This window comes from Protomyctophum bolini (assembly GCF_963924005.1).
Source record: "Protomyctophum bolini genome assembly, chromosome: 4".
In the NCBI taxonomy this organism is placed as follows: Eukaryota; Metazoa; Chordata; class Actinopteri; order Myctophiformes; family Myctophidae; genus Protomyctophum; species Protomyctophum bolini.
Window position 1 is genome coordinate 36,537,284 of NC_137865.1, and position 15,000 is coordinate 36,552,283.

The window sequence follows — 15,000 nt, forward strand, 5'->3', positions numbered from 1 at the left end:
TAGCTAAAGTGTAACATAGGTAATGCTTAAAACACCAAAAGGGTTCCCGTGCTGAATGGGTTAAGCTAAAGTACCGATACCGCAAATGTAGATGTACTCTGTTACGTTAAAGTGCAACGTCTGAATTTCAAAATTCTACGTACAACCGTATTAAGTAGAACGTACAGTATTTACAGTATAATCGTCACGCCGAATGTCCCGTTACACAATTTTTCAAATGTGTGAAATGTTTTTGAAGATAGCAGATCTACAAGCTCACAAATGCGTCGCATTGTGAGCTTTCAATGTTGTCCGAAATATGTAAATATGTAAGGGCAGAAGTGGTTAATGTATGTTTTGTAATAATAATCAAAATCTGCAAGTAACTATATCCTTTATTACAAGAGAGAAGTGGTACCCATACTCATTCTTTGTGCTCTATCTCCGACCGAACCACACTTTTACCACACATCTCTATATGCACAATAAATTCGGCACGCTCCCCGAACTGACATAGGCTATTTTTTAGCCGTTCAAGTGTCTCATTTACTCTGCAAATATTACTTTTATGAAACACGCTGTTATTGCTCAACGTCAACAGCCTACGTCACAATCGTCATGTTGCCGTCTACCAAAATCGTCATGTTGGCGTCTACTACGCCAACTACGTTCACTTAATGGGGCCAGTCTTTCACAGTGACACACATGTTACATGAACCACGCGCCCGGGATGGTTTCTACCCCTCAATGTCGTATCTACGCTCTTGCCACAACACGCCGAGAAACAAGGACTTTAACCACGCTACTTACATACACTGCAACTCGCTTACAATTCGCAAACCTGGCAACACTGCCCTCTCTTTTACCAGGCCCGCCCCCACACTAGCTTGACCATGTCATCTCGCGCAGCACAGAATCTGATCTCGCGCAGGACATTGATGACAGAAAGAAGGAACAGGAGAGATTATACGATCGCTATTTCGCTTATTCCTTCTAAATCTCTTTATTTACAAAATAAATGACTCGACGATTCCCTTAGTTACATCAACATTGTTCATTGTCATTAATCGGATTGTGCCAAAATATCACCCTTACACCGATCACTTTGCCTATTTTCGCCACACAGCCAACTGCCCAGTACACTGTACACATGCATACATACGCCTGCACGCACACGCACGCCTGACGTGCACACACACACACACACACACACACACACACCAACATGCGACTCATTAAATAACTCTATTTCTCCGCACGCGCGCACACAACATTATTCACGTGAAATGCGTCACGCCAATATTGAGATAGGCTACCAATATGTGGGTATAGCCTACAGGGAATTACCGACGGAGTGGATATACACACACACACACACACACACACACACACACACACACACACACAAACACACACACAGTCCCGGCTCCCCAAGAAATAGATTCGAATTTATAGATGCGCGATTACATAACAGCTGTGCGTCATTATAGCCACACACGTCTCTAACTTGCGCTCACAGTCGCGATACTTTTCAGTTGTGTGGTACTTTTACATTGATTTAACTGTAACAGAAAGTTACCATCTCCCAGTCACGGAGCTGCAACAAAAAGCAACTGGTCGTTTCTGACCAGTGTTGCCAAATAAGCGATTAGTAAGTAATGTAATTTAATTTATCAGCGATTTTGGGATTATTTTTGTAGATTGAAAAAATATTGGGCCTCCTTTGCTCTTGCCATGACAATGTTTGACAACCACTGCTCTAAAACAATATTAGACAAAGTTTGAGCCACAAACACATTGCTCTCTCTCTCTCTCTCTCACTCTCTCTCTCTTCTCCTTTTGTATAAATTAAATAGGCCTATTCATGATTCTGCTTATAGAGAAGTAGCCTATGTTAGTTTGTTTTATGGACTTGAGAGCTACTTTCAAAACGACCAGCTCAACATACCCACCAAATAAAACTATCATCCCATTGCTGAAAATAGTGACAAAATGTAATTGAGGGGCCTTTCATATAGGCTACATATAAGACAAACGCACATGGAATGGGAAATAGAGGGGGGGAAATGCAAATCGTAGGCTTTTATTTTTGTTGGTATTTGACTTTGCTACTGATGATTGTAAGCAACAACAAGTATTGCATTGTGTGTTTGAGCTGACAGGCCCTTTTTTATGTCAATCACTCAAGTAATCTCAGGTCATCTAAAGCGGAAGATGCAAAAATCGATTTTTATATTAAAATTATATATATTTTTACTGCCATGTCATGTGGTCTACCTGCAAAGCCTTTGTAGATCGTGATCTACCATTTGGGCACCACTTAACGTCAGATCAGGGTTTTTTGTCGGCCAGCGCCAACAATGCTCCCCGAAAGCATAATCGCAGCAAATACCGGGCAGTGTGTATGAGCCTTAACATGTTGACTACACTACACTACACATAATAACTAATAACCCGTTTTCAGCTTAAAGCAATTATATTTCATTGAAGCAACTCCTTAGCATTGTTTTCATACCATGGATGTGATAAGAAAATATCAAACATAAGGGAAATATTAAATAGTATCGGGTGTACCAGTTTGGCCTTTTCTTTTTTTTCAATGGGGCAATACATTGATTAAACAAACGTTTGATTGATTGAGTTGTACAATGTTATACAACCCTAAACTACTTTTAGAATACACTACACAATACAATACAATTTCAGAACATATAATATTGGCCAATATGTCAAATATGTAAATATTACATATCGCATTGAATGGAAGCGGACCATTTGTAACACATGTTACAAATGACCCGCTTTTGCAAGTTTTCTTTGCAGTTGCTTACAGACCAGAATGAACGTGAATTCCGTCTAAACACGATGCAAACTAATGAAGAACATAAGCATGAACACATCCATGTGGATTTTTATTCACCAACACCAAAGACAAAAATTGTAGCACACATATACTCCAGGTGTAAAATTATACGCATTTTGAAGGTAAACACTTCAAACTTCCTGGCCACGTAGAGTACGTTGCTGTACACATACTGACGCGATGGCGTCATGGTGGCGTTGACCAATCAAGATATAACGTTCATGTTACAACCGTGACGCGTTACAACCTTGGCGGCTCTCCCCTACATTTGTTACTAACATTAGGTTGTGGCGAAGTAGAAACGTGGCCAGCAGATACTGTGTTTTGGACAAACAGGCTAGGTATTGGTGTTGATTTGGGTCAACTGGACAAACAGCGTGGTGTTGTTTTGTGTCTGTGTTTGTGTTGCAGCGCCTCAGTGTGGCCGTACAGGTCATGTGCAACCTCTTCCACAGAGAGATGGAGACACTAAATCTCAGCTGGACAAACATGTTTGCATGCATGCATCGCTGCCTTGCATGCTGTGTGCTACTGTTGAGTCCGTCACTTACTTTGACTGATTTATGGCATTGTCTTTCTGTTAAAATCCAACTATGTTAATTTAAGAACTCTGGGCATATAGGTCATTGTTTATTCACTGTGCACACGTGTAGCCTATTGTATGTCAGACTGTATGTCTGTCCCACAGTCACAATCCTTTAGTAATTAGGCTGTGGAAATATTCAGGACAAAACAATGGTACATTTCCAATAACCCATCCGTTACTACATGTGGAGTCAACTCCCGCCATTTATTTCTTCCCATAGTGCGTGGCGAAGTAGCTCTGGGATGAGTGCGCGCGAAGCGCGCACGAAATTCTAGTAATGTAATAATTGTAGTGGAGTAAAAGTACATTTGCCACTGAGATGTAGCGGCGTAGAATTATTGAAAACTGGAAACGATCCAGTATAGTAAAAAAAAGTGAGGGGCGCTCTTATCATCATACATCCTCTCATTCCAGCCAATCACAAGTTGCGTCCTCACTTTTGTCTTCAATGTTTGTGTTAACACAAACACTCAAAACTGTCCATTAATTGTCAATGTTAGTACGTAAATGATTAGTCATTTAGTAAAAGATAATGATAATGAATTTTACTTATATAGCACCTTTCAAAACGGTTCCAAAGTGCTTCAAGGTAAAAAAAAAAAAGAACAGATCAAATCAAAACAAATCCAAATAAAAAACGGTGTGAAAAAGACAAAACAGTCAAATCTATACTCCCTAGTAAATGTAGTCTCTACACCACTGCTCCCCTTCCTCGCCCCCACCCTCTCCATTCCCCCCCCTCCCCCCCTCTCTCTCTCTCTCTCTCCTCTCAGCGCGGGGGCGAGCGGGGGCTGCTGGAGGCAGCAGCAGAGGATGCTGCGGAGGCAGCAGTAGCGGCAGCAGCATCAGTGTCAGGAGCAGCGAGAGGAGCGTCGCTTGTTCCTCCTCCTCCCGATCTCCCTCTCCTCCTCCTCCAAGAGGAGGCCACCGTCGCCACCGTCCGTAGCTGTCGCCGCGGAAGCTCCGCCGCTTGCCGAGAGGCTCCCGTCGGTCCCCTCCTCCTCCCCCTGCCAGCCGCCGGGCCCATGGATATCCTACCCACCCAGGGCCAGACCCTACGGCACTACACCGCCTCGCGGCCGCGGCCGCACCGCACGCGGACGCAGCCCCCCTCCACCAGGCCTCAGGTGAGAGAGCACAGACACACACACACACACACACACATCACACACACACATCACACACACACACACGCACGCACGCATGCACAGACTGACACACACACACACACACACACACACACACACACACACACACGACCACAAGGATGTTCCACATGCTTGTGACAGACAGAGCACACACAGTATACGATCCTCCGTGCCGTTCATTTCACAAGATGGATCTATAGCGGATCCGATGTTGACAGGACATGCACGCATGTACACACACACACACACACACACACACACACGCACACACACACGGACACGGACACATACGCACATGCACATGCATAGAGTATTCTGCATCCAAATGCACACAGCTAATAAGGTGGCAGTGGGGATAGAGAGAGAGGAAGAGTGTGTGTGTGTGTGTGTGGGGGCGTGATGATGGAGGAAGGGAAGGTTGGGGGTTCTGGGAGGGAAGGAGGCTAATTGCACAACCAGAGATGGAGAGTTCCCTGAGGACAGACCGATCGAGACAGGAAAAAAATACAAGATGAGTGGAACGGATAAAAATTGAGAGAGAAACAGAGGTACGATGAATAGAGGGATGGAGCGAGGGGACGAGCCATGGCGTGATTGTGTGAGAGAGAGAGAGAGAGAGAGAGGTGGGGGAGAGAGGTGGGGGAGAGAGGATGGGTGTTCCGATGGCAGTGAGTTTCTCTCAGGTTATTACAGCACATACAGTACACATTATTCCCCCCCCCCCTCTCTCTCTCTCTCTCTCTGTGTTGTCTCTCTCTCTCTTTCCATCATATAAAAGTCATAACTGTAGCCATGTTTCTCTTCTATCTGCAGATCCACTGTGTGTGTGTGTGTGTGTGTGTGTGTGTGTGTGTGTGTGTGTGTGTGTGTGTGTGTGTGTGTGTGTGTGTGTGTGTGTGTGTGTGTGTGTGTGTGTGTGTGTGTGTGTGTGTGTGTGCGTGCGTGTGCGTGTGCGTGTGTGTACAGTGCACATGTGCACCCTGGGATTTGTGGTTCCCCTATTATCCCTGGTGAACACAATTTCCGTCTCTCTCTCTCTCTCTCTCTCCCTGTCACTCTTCACGTCCCCTGGGTTTGCTCAACTCAATTATTCATATTTTCACATCAACGGGGGTGTCCCACTCTCTCCTCCTCCTCTCAAATGAAAGAAACAATGCTCAAATGAAGGAAACCTTCCTTGAGGGAGTTCCAGGGGGTCCCCAGCTCAATGATAGTTTGGAGTTTTGGGTCCTTGGGCTAATTAGTGTCAATTTGGGGGTCCTGGGAACCACTGCTCTATTTAAACCGTATTGAAGCCGTATTTCCTTGTTGAGGGAATGAGGTGTGAAGCAATCAGCAGACTGACAGCTGATTACAGCTGAGGAGGCGTAAGAGGATCCTGCCCCGTGCCCCGATGTTTCACTTTTGTACATATACTGTACCTACTCTACACGTTTTACACCCAGCAGTGAAAGTACAGTATGTTGTTCTGTATCCCAACAAGTGCATTTAATTGAGTGCAAAGCTCTGACAGCATTGTTTGTGTGTGACTAACAGGAACTGTTCTGGAAAGAATGAATGTGATTACAGTTATCAGATTGTCATATCTAGTTATTTGCACAGCAATCGATGTCTCTGGTATGTGACGCCGTCCTTCCTGCTGACGACAAGTGAGAGGACAACCATTTGATGATGCCAACACTAATGTGATTGATTGAATACTTTATTAGCAGTTTGCTAAAGACAAGCTGCAGGAGAGTGCCTAATTCCCATAATGCTTTGGTGCACTGCTCCTCTTTGTGGACTGTCTTACTGAGTCCATGAAGTAAGTGAGCACAGTGTCCATGACATCAGAGACACTTTAGCTCACTGCTAAAATCTAAAATATCTAAAACCACATATTATACACATAAAGACCCCCATGAAAGTATTCTAAATGTTTTGGGTTTTTTTGCAAAAAGGGTGCAGTGTCACTTTAATGCCATTAAGACCTGACTGAGGCCCATTCTACTAAAATCAGTAGTTCTTCTCACACTCAAAGATCTTTTAAAAAATGTTCAAAGATAGCAGATGTATAAGCTCGCAGCATGGCACCAAGTGACGTGCTGTGGAGGGAGGAGCATGTATATTAGCACTGCTCCATGGATTACACCTCAGTAATGGCCGCGCCGAGGGCTCGTCTATGGGCCTATATCGGACTATTCTTTGAATAGCCATCGCTCAAATATAAATCACAGATGCTTCCTGGTTTGATTTTTAATTGGTTGCTAAGCCAAGTGTGTGACATTCTGTTTAATTTTGTTTGTGTGTGTGTGTGTGTGTTTGTGTGTGTGTGTGTGTGTGCGGCTGTGCGCGCGTGTGCCTGCGTGCCTGCCTGCCTGCGTGCGTGCGTGCCTGCGTGCGTGCGTGCGTGCGCGTTCTTGCAGTGAGTGCCAACCTTTCTCAGACACAATGCTGTCTAGATTCTGATAAATCACTGCTCTCTGTAACTTTGTGTGTCTGTGTACCCAATGATTGATATCCTCACTGCAGGGGCCTTTAGTAATAAAGCATCTGATTGGTTGTAGCCAGAGGAGTTTCAGGACTTATTTCCAATAGGAGGAAATATGTTAGTCATTGATGGTGGTGTTCGTCATATATCATATTTTAGTCATCTGGAAAGGTTTGGTTTTAGTCTAATTTTAGTCGACTAAATATGATACGATTTTAGTCAACTAAATCTGCAGTTGATTTTGTCGACACAATTTAATTCTGGCGGGCCTTGATGGCGTCGTAATGACAGATTTTACACTTGGTTGCATGCTGAAAATAGCCGATATACAAGCTCATAATGTGAGCTTGCAACCAAGCATTAAATGACTTGCATGTCTTTTATAGTTCTACTGAATGTACTGTACATGTTCGTCTAGTAAAAAAGGCAGTCTGCTAATATTTTTTCGCCTTAGTTTTAGTCGACAAAATGAACACTGCTCATGCTGGACACATATGACGTGACCAACAGATAGATAATGACACATGGAAAAGAACAGAACGAGTAGGAATAGAACATGCATCTCGTATCAGTGTGCACTAGACCAGGGGTGATCTTTGATGATAGAGAGGGCAGCAGGGCCACTATATTTCCACACTCACTCCAGAGGGCCACTATATTTCCACACTCACTCCAGAGGGCCACTATATTTCCACACTCACTCCAGAGGGCCACTATATTTCCACACTCACTCCAGAGGGCCACTATATTTCCACACTCACTCCAGAGGGCCACTATATTTCCACACTCACTCCAGAGGGCCACTATATTTCCACACTCACTCCAGAGGGCCACTATATTTCCACACTTGCACTCCAGAGGGCCACTATATTTCCACATTTGCACTCCAGAGGGCCACTATATTTCCACACTCACTCCAGAGGGCCACTATATTTCCACACTCACTCCAGAGGGCCACTATATTTCCACACTCACTCCAGAGGGCCACTATATTTCCACACTCAGTCCAGAGGGCCACTATATTTCCACACTCACTCCAGAGGGCCACTATATTTCCACACTCACTCCAGAGGGCCACTATATTTCCACACTCACTCCAGAGGGCCACTATATTTCCACACTCAGTCCAGAGGGCCACTATATTTCCACACTCACTCCAGAGGGCCACTATATTTCCACACTCAGTCCAGAGGGCCACTATATTTCCACAGTCCACACATAACATTCTAGTACTAGTAATTAGCTGAAATCAATAATGTATCAAAATGTTTGGATATTAACCTGCCGGCTGCATTAAGTGATGGTGGGGCCCTGGGACACCAGTTGCCCATGTATGCACTAGACTACTGTATATGAAGCAGTTGATGGCCATGCTGGCGTGGAGTGCATCAGTAGGTTTTTCTACGCCGATGAGAGTGATCCAACTCACGTATTCACTGGAATACCATACCATTGTGTTTGTGTAAAGATGCCCACGGTGGATTAGAATCCACAACCTCCATGGTGGTGGGCAGGGACTGCGCCACTGAGCCAACCGAGCACCCTCTAGTTTATTTATATTGTTAAGCTTCATGCACAACAACACAGCAGCACAGATATAACAACATAGCAGGCAGTGAGTGAAAGGCCTGTGCTGTATTGAGGTGTTGCGGAGGTGCAGGTGGGGAGTCGCTGGGCAGCCAGGCGGACTAAACTGCAACTCTGTGATCACTGATCAAGGATTAGGGCTCTGATCCATATAGCGTGTGTGTGTGTGTGTGTGTGTGTGTGTGTGTGTGTGTGTGTGTGTGTGTGTGTGTGTGTGTGTGTGTGTGTGTGTGTGTGTGTGTGTGTGTGTGTGTGTGTGTGTGTGTGTGTGTGTGTGTGCTCTCCATCTTGGCATGTAGGGAGAGACAGGTGGCTAGAGAGAGGGGTGAGAGAGAAAATGAATAAAAAAAGACAGAGGCCACTGCTGCTGCATGGTGCACATAAAAACAATCCCAGTGTTAATTAATCTCTGAATGTACAAGTGAGCAGCAGTTTGTGTCACAACCTGTGGGTGTTGTTTACTGCTTACTGTCCTGGCCTTTATATTTGTCTGTCGTTAAATGTTTTTATGAACTGAGTATGAAGGATCCCAATGGAAGCAAGCTTTCATGGGTTTAAATTCCTCTTAGGAGAACTTGTATGGAACTTTACTTGTCTGCTAATAGAAGTATTCAATCAATCCATCTGGCATCAAATGTCATTGCCCTGCAATTGCAGCCACAAGTAAGACAGTTCCTCTTTGAATATCCTGTCTGTTGCATCACATACTGGTACTGTACCATACAGTAGCGGTTTTCAATTATTTTCATATCAAGGTCCATCCAACTCAGTATTTCACCACCATTTGAGATTGAGATTTTGCCTGTCAGACTTAAAACTAAAGAATATTTTGTTGTCACTGGATAATATTTTGATGTGGTTCCATATAGGAGAGATAACAGGCAAACGTTTATCAGAATAACAATTCTTCTACATTCTCTAATTGTGTAGACATCTTATAAATGTAGTAATGCAGATGTTTAACAATAATTGTACTCTTGAGAACATTTTACACTCAAGAGTTAGAGATCTGTAAAGGTCCAACTCTCCATCATTTAGCTGGGGACCACCTGGAACCTCCTCAAGGACCACTGGTTGACAACCACTGCCATACGGTATATCCCCCAGGGGGAAATACTGCAGTATGTTTGACTCCTAAACTGGAGGTTACAAGGTCTGGAGATCATATTGGTGATCTTTGATATATTTTGTAATTACCGTGAAAATGTATTGACTTGTGTGTGCCACTGACACAGATTATATTTTATTGTATGCAAATTATTACAATGATGATGATGATGATGCAAAATATGTAGTTATGGACATGGATGCTGATGCTTGGATACCATGTGCATGACTTATTTTTCCTAGTCCAGCTTCAGTATATATCACTCATTCTTGAGATGAGGGACAAAAGTGGAAAAAACATGTCCCACACATAAGAGCCTTATTTTATGTAAAAAATAAATTAATTCATAAAAATAAAAGCACTTGCAAAGTTAAGTGTATTGTGTAAAGTTGTGTATTATTATGCCCTTAATTTCATTATAATTGTTTTCATATTCCATCTGAATTAGTTAAAAGCAGGCCCTGTACCCAAAAAGGCCTGTATTTAGCCTGTCCCCAGCAAGTGGCCACAATTTCAAACTGCCAAAAAAGTGTCTAATACTATCACAATCACATAAATATACATACTAAATTAAAGTAGATTGTCAACAACATAGCAAATAATATACACAGTTAATTTTAATAATAAATTAATTAATTTTCTATTAAATATCTCATATCAAATGTTCGTCCCACGTCTCCGTCAACTCCGTCAGGTTTTTTTTAAATTCTTAAATTAATCAGAAAATATTGTCGACAGATTTAGCCTGAAGACTCCTTTTCCAAGTCCCATTTATATTTGTTGCAACAGTGGAGTACCTGGTCTGACAAGCATTCAATTGTTTGATATTTTAAACAAACAATGTTGATAACAATGTGGTCACAGCTTTTACATGTCAACTCCGTCTGCACATTTTTATGATCTTTGTTAAGAATTCCAAAATAATGTTTATTATTTTAGTTTAGGGGTTAGGTTTAGCTAACAAAATTAAGCAAAAACAAAATGGCTACATTGTACTAAAGAGGGTTAAGATGAAAACAAATGCCATTTTGTCAACTCCGTCAGACGTCAACTCCGTCAGATTTTGTGTCTGACGGAGTTGACGTGTATCTGACGGAGTTGACAAAAGTGTTCCTAAAACAATAAAATTATTGTTTTTGAATAATGGGCAGTATTCTAATTTGGCACACAGTTAGAGCATGCCTTAAGGAACATTTTTGGCTATGGGGCCATCACAGATTTGTCTCGTGGTGACCATGGCAGCCATATTACAAAAGAGCCGCCACCTGATGTTATTTTACAATAACTCAAGTTCTACACCACCTAGGATCTTGATTCAGGTGACTAAGACCTCATTTTCAAGGATGAGGGATACAGTGGTACAATTTAGACTTTCCCTGTGACCATGGCAGCCATTTTTCAAAATGGCCGCCACCTGCTGTTATTTTACAATAACTCAAGTTCTACACCACCTAGGATCTTGATTCTGGTGACTAATCATACATTTTCAAGGATGTGGGGTACATTGGTAATATTTAGATTTGTCCTGTGACCATAGCAGCCATTTTTTTTTCAAAATGGCCGCCACCTGCTGTTATTTTACAATAACTCAAGTTTTAGACCACCTAGGATCTTGATTTTGGCGACTAATCATACATTTTAAAAGATGAGAAATACAGTGGTACTATTTAGATTTGTCCTGTGACCATGGCAGCCATTGTTTTTCAAAATGACCACCAACCTGCTGTTATTTTACCAATAACTCAAGTTTTAGACCACCAAGGATCTTGATTCTGGCGACTAATCGTTACATTTTCAAGGATGAACTTTCTCTGGGAGAGGTAAGGGCTTATTTCAGGTGCAGGTTGAGTTTCTACTGACAGGACATTAAAAGGAGGTGGGCTTTCTGGCCTTTGACTTGCCCCTTTCAGGTACAGATGCACAGTTTGACTTCACTGGCCACTGCAGGGAACTGTGGGGGAGAAACTTTGGTCTCTTGACACCCCGATTAGGTTCAGGGTTTTTTTGGTGGAGACTTGCCTTTCATGACATCTTTGCTGCAGCAGTTGATCTCCTTACTGCCAGTGGTGGCACACTCTGGGTCTCTGGGGCATTGTATCTTGGTGGCCTCCTGCCAGTGTTTCTCCATCCTTCTCCTGAGCTCTGTGTTCTGGGGCTCTGTTATAGTCAACTTACATTGTCTTGGCTGGAGATTGCTTTCCTGCAGGGTCCAGCCCAGTCTAGTGCAGATGGCTGCTGGCCCACCTGGAGGCCCCAACCTCACTTGTTCGGTTGGTGTGATTAGGTGGGGTGGTCTTCCCCAATCAGGATGAGGGGTTTGACCCTTTCAAACGGCAGTCTGGCCAAGTGTCTGTATTTAGTTGTGAGTTTAGATACAGGATACGATTGCTCACCCAGCCCCAGGTGACATGAGGTGAAGGCTCCTTTGATTTGGTAACATTGCTTTGGTTGACATGCTGGGGACACAGAGAAAGACACTGATGCCTTCAGTGTCTGCACATCCTGCCTGATGGTCCTGAAGCCAAATCTTCTGTCTTCAGTCTTTCGCTCACTGTTCACTGCTCACTGTTCACCTCACCGAATTTAGCCCCGAATTTAGCCCAAGGAGTTTGACCCCTAGTTTGGCCATAGACCCCCTAGTTTGGCCATAGCCACTTGCCCAAATGTGCCGACATGTGCTGACCTCATCACATCTGTGATGATGGCTATGGCCGTTTTTAGCCAACGTAGTGTTTTTTGTGCAAAACTAATGCTTGGAATGGATCCAGAATCATGAAAAGCCCCTAGTTTGACATGCCACATGCTACTTAAAGCATAATGAAATTTAGAACATTTAGCCTTATATTGGTTGTTGATGGTACCCAACTTTCAGCAGCTGTCAAACATGCCCCTAGGGTGGTCAAATAGAAACCAATGTGGGATATGTTAGTAGACACCTTTACAAACATTGGTGAAGAAAATTCTTGGTAAGAAATGTATTCACAGATTTTATATTATTCTGATAATATTCCCTGAGTAAATTGGTAAAATAATAGCAGGTCCACCATTTTTGAAAATGTCTACCATCCATGGTCACAGGATAAATCTAAATAGTACAACTGTATTCCTCACCCTTGAAAATGTATGATTAGTCACCAGAATCAAGATCCTAGGTGGTGTAGAACTTGAGTTATTGGGAAATAACAGAAAGTTGGCGGCCATTTTGAAAAATGGCTGCCATGTTCACAGGGCAAATCTAAATAGTACCACTGTATTCCTCATCCTTGAAAATGTGGGATTAGTCACCAGAATCAAGATCCTAGGTGGTCTAGAACCTAAATCAGTTAAACTTGTCAACTCCGTCAGATGTTCGTCAACTCCGTCAGACGTTCGTCCCGTGATGTTTTTGTTAATTTCCAAAGAAATAGAAAATTCGCTGTCAAATCTTTTGTGCTTATGTATTGAAACACCAACTGAAATGATACGTAATGATGATTTTTTTTTTTTTTTTACATGGTTTTCATGTTATAATATTGAAAATAAAGGTTGAAATGACGGTTTTGAGAAATTGGATATTTCATAATAGTGTGATATTGGAACAAAATAATATTAAAAGATTTGTATTACTTAACTTGATTACTGAAAGCCATTATAAGATAACTGAGGACTTTATATTATTGTTGAAATGATAAAATTCAATTAAAAGGGATTTTAGTGTGTCTGACGGAGTTGACATGAATCAGGTATTAAGTGCATAAATGTCCCATTTTAGAAAGAAATGTTATGCGAAAAACCTGTTCCTTCTCAAGATTGGTAGTTGAGACCTGTGTCTACAAATACATCTATTTGATTTGAATGTATCTTAAAAAAAAAAAAAATCCAGTTTGAAAAAAGTTTTGTCCCTTATCTCAAGAATGGGTGATATATTATAATCCGTATGCAGGAGATGGCACTGTTAAAGGTCTCAGAGGCACTTGCCCCGTCGGGCAAGTATCCTACATGCAGGTTATATTATACTTGTCCAAACGTTGTCACTTGCCCGGAAAGTCAATGTTCCATTATAACAAGATAATAAAATTTGCGCTTATAGAAATAAACGTATCTTGAATAAATCCAATCGATAACTGCCGAGTGGAGACAATCACTCAAACCAGAAGTGCAACTGCTAGTTGTTAGGAATGTAGTAATTAAAGTTCTTCATAAATAGCCTACAATATTTAATGAAGACGGAATGCACTTGCCCGTAGGCCAACCTGAAAGCAAACTCAAACTTGCCCAAAAGTTTTATTTGCTTGTCACAGGCAGTCGGGCAACCACTGCAGTATGTTCCATTTGAAAACACAGTGACATTCATCAAAAGGTTAATACTAGGTCTTGAAGAGCAACAGTAAGTCAAATCATGTACTGTAAGTGGGGATGCCTATGATGGTGTAGTGATTGTGACACACTCTGTTGCCAGGTAGGAAGCTCTGCTGGCCTGGCAGTGGACTGAATCCCACCAATAGTCCTCCATCTGTGCCTCCCCAGATGACAGTAAAGTGACAGTGTATAAGCTAGGACTTTTAAGACCCTTTTAATACCAAATAATCATTAATCGTGTGAAGTGAGGGGCGCCCACTGTATTTATATCAGGCGTTGAGAGCTTGAAGATCGGCTATTTTAACAATTCTGTGGAACTGAATTAAAATGTAACACCTCAACTCTTACAATTCAGCTTGTCAGTTAAAATATGATTATTTTGGAGGGGCGAGGCCTAACGAGGTCTCCCTTTCAGCTCTGTTAAAAAATAATATTATGTTCTTTCTCCTGCATGGAAAAAGTCCTTTGCAGAAAAATGAATGTTACATTAATTCACTTGTGTGTGTGTGTGTGTGTGTGTGTGTGTGTGTGAGTGTGTGTGTGCGTGTGTGCATGTGTGCATGTGTGCGTGCGTGGGGATTATGCAGCATTAATATTACAATGCAGAGAGTGGGCTAGCTTGCTCCAGAAATAGTGCTTACACATGACAACTTATTTTGTGAGCCGGAGCTGCTTATTTCTTATTCCACAGCCAGTGTGTGAGTCCTGTCTAAACTCCACACTGAGTCAGTATAGTTGCATAACGTACTCTAGTCTGAATCAGTGATGTTCAACCCGAAGGCTGGGGCCCACTTGTGGGCCATGAGGGTATTGCAAGTGGGTCCCCACTAACCTTGAAAAATGTGTTTTCATAGAGCAAGAATAACTTAAAGATGGAGTACCATGATTTTTTTCCACCAGAAAACATCAGGTGTTTTTATT

General features: G+C 42.5%; 1 protein-coding gene across 3 annotated transcripts in view; it reads left to right on the forward strand.

Annotated features, from left to right (window-relative positions):
- carmil2 (capping protein regulator and myosin 1 linker 2) overlaps nucleotides 1-15,000 on the forward strand; it is an 88,770-nt gene that overhangs the window by 44,069 nt on the left and 29,701 nt on the right. For all 3 annotated transcript variants that reach the window (XM_080761704.1, XM_080761705.1, XM_080761706.1), the window contains one exon: nucleotides 4,202-4,555. In XM_080761704.1, the coding sequence (XP_080617830.1) occupies nucleotides 4,202-4,555 (354 nt within the window). The remainder of the gene's footprint in view (nucleotides 1-4,201; nucleotides 4,556-15,000) is intronic.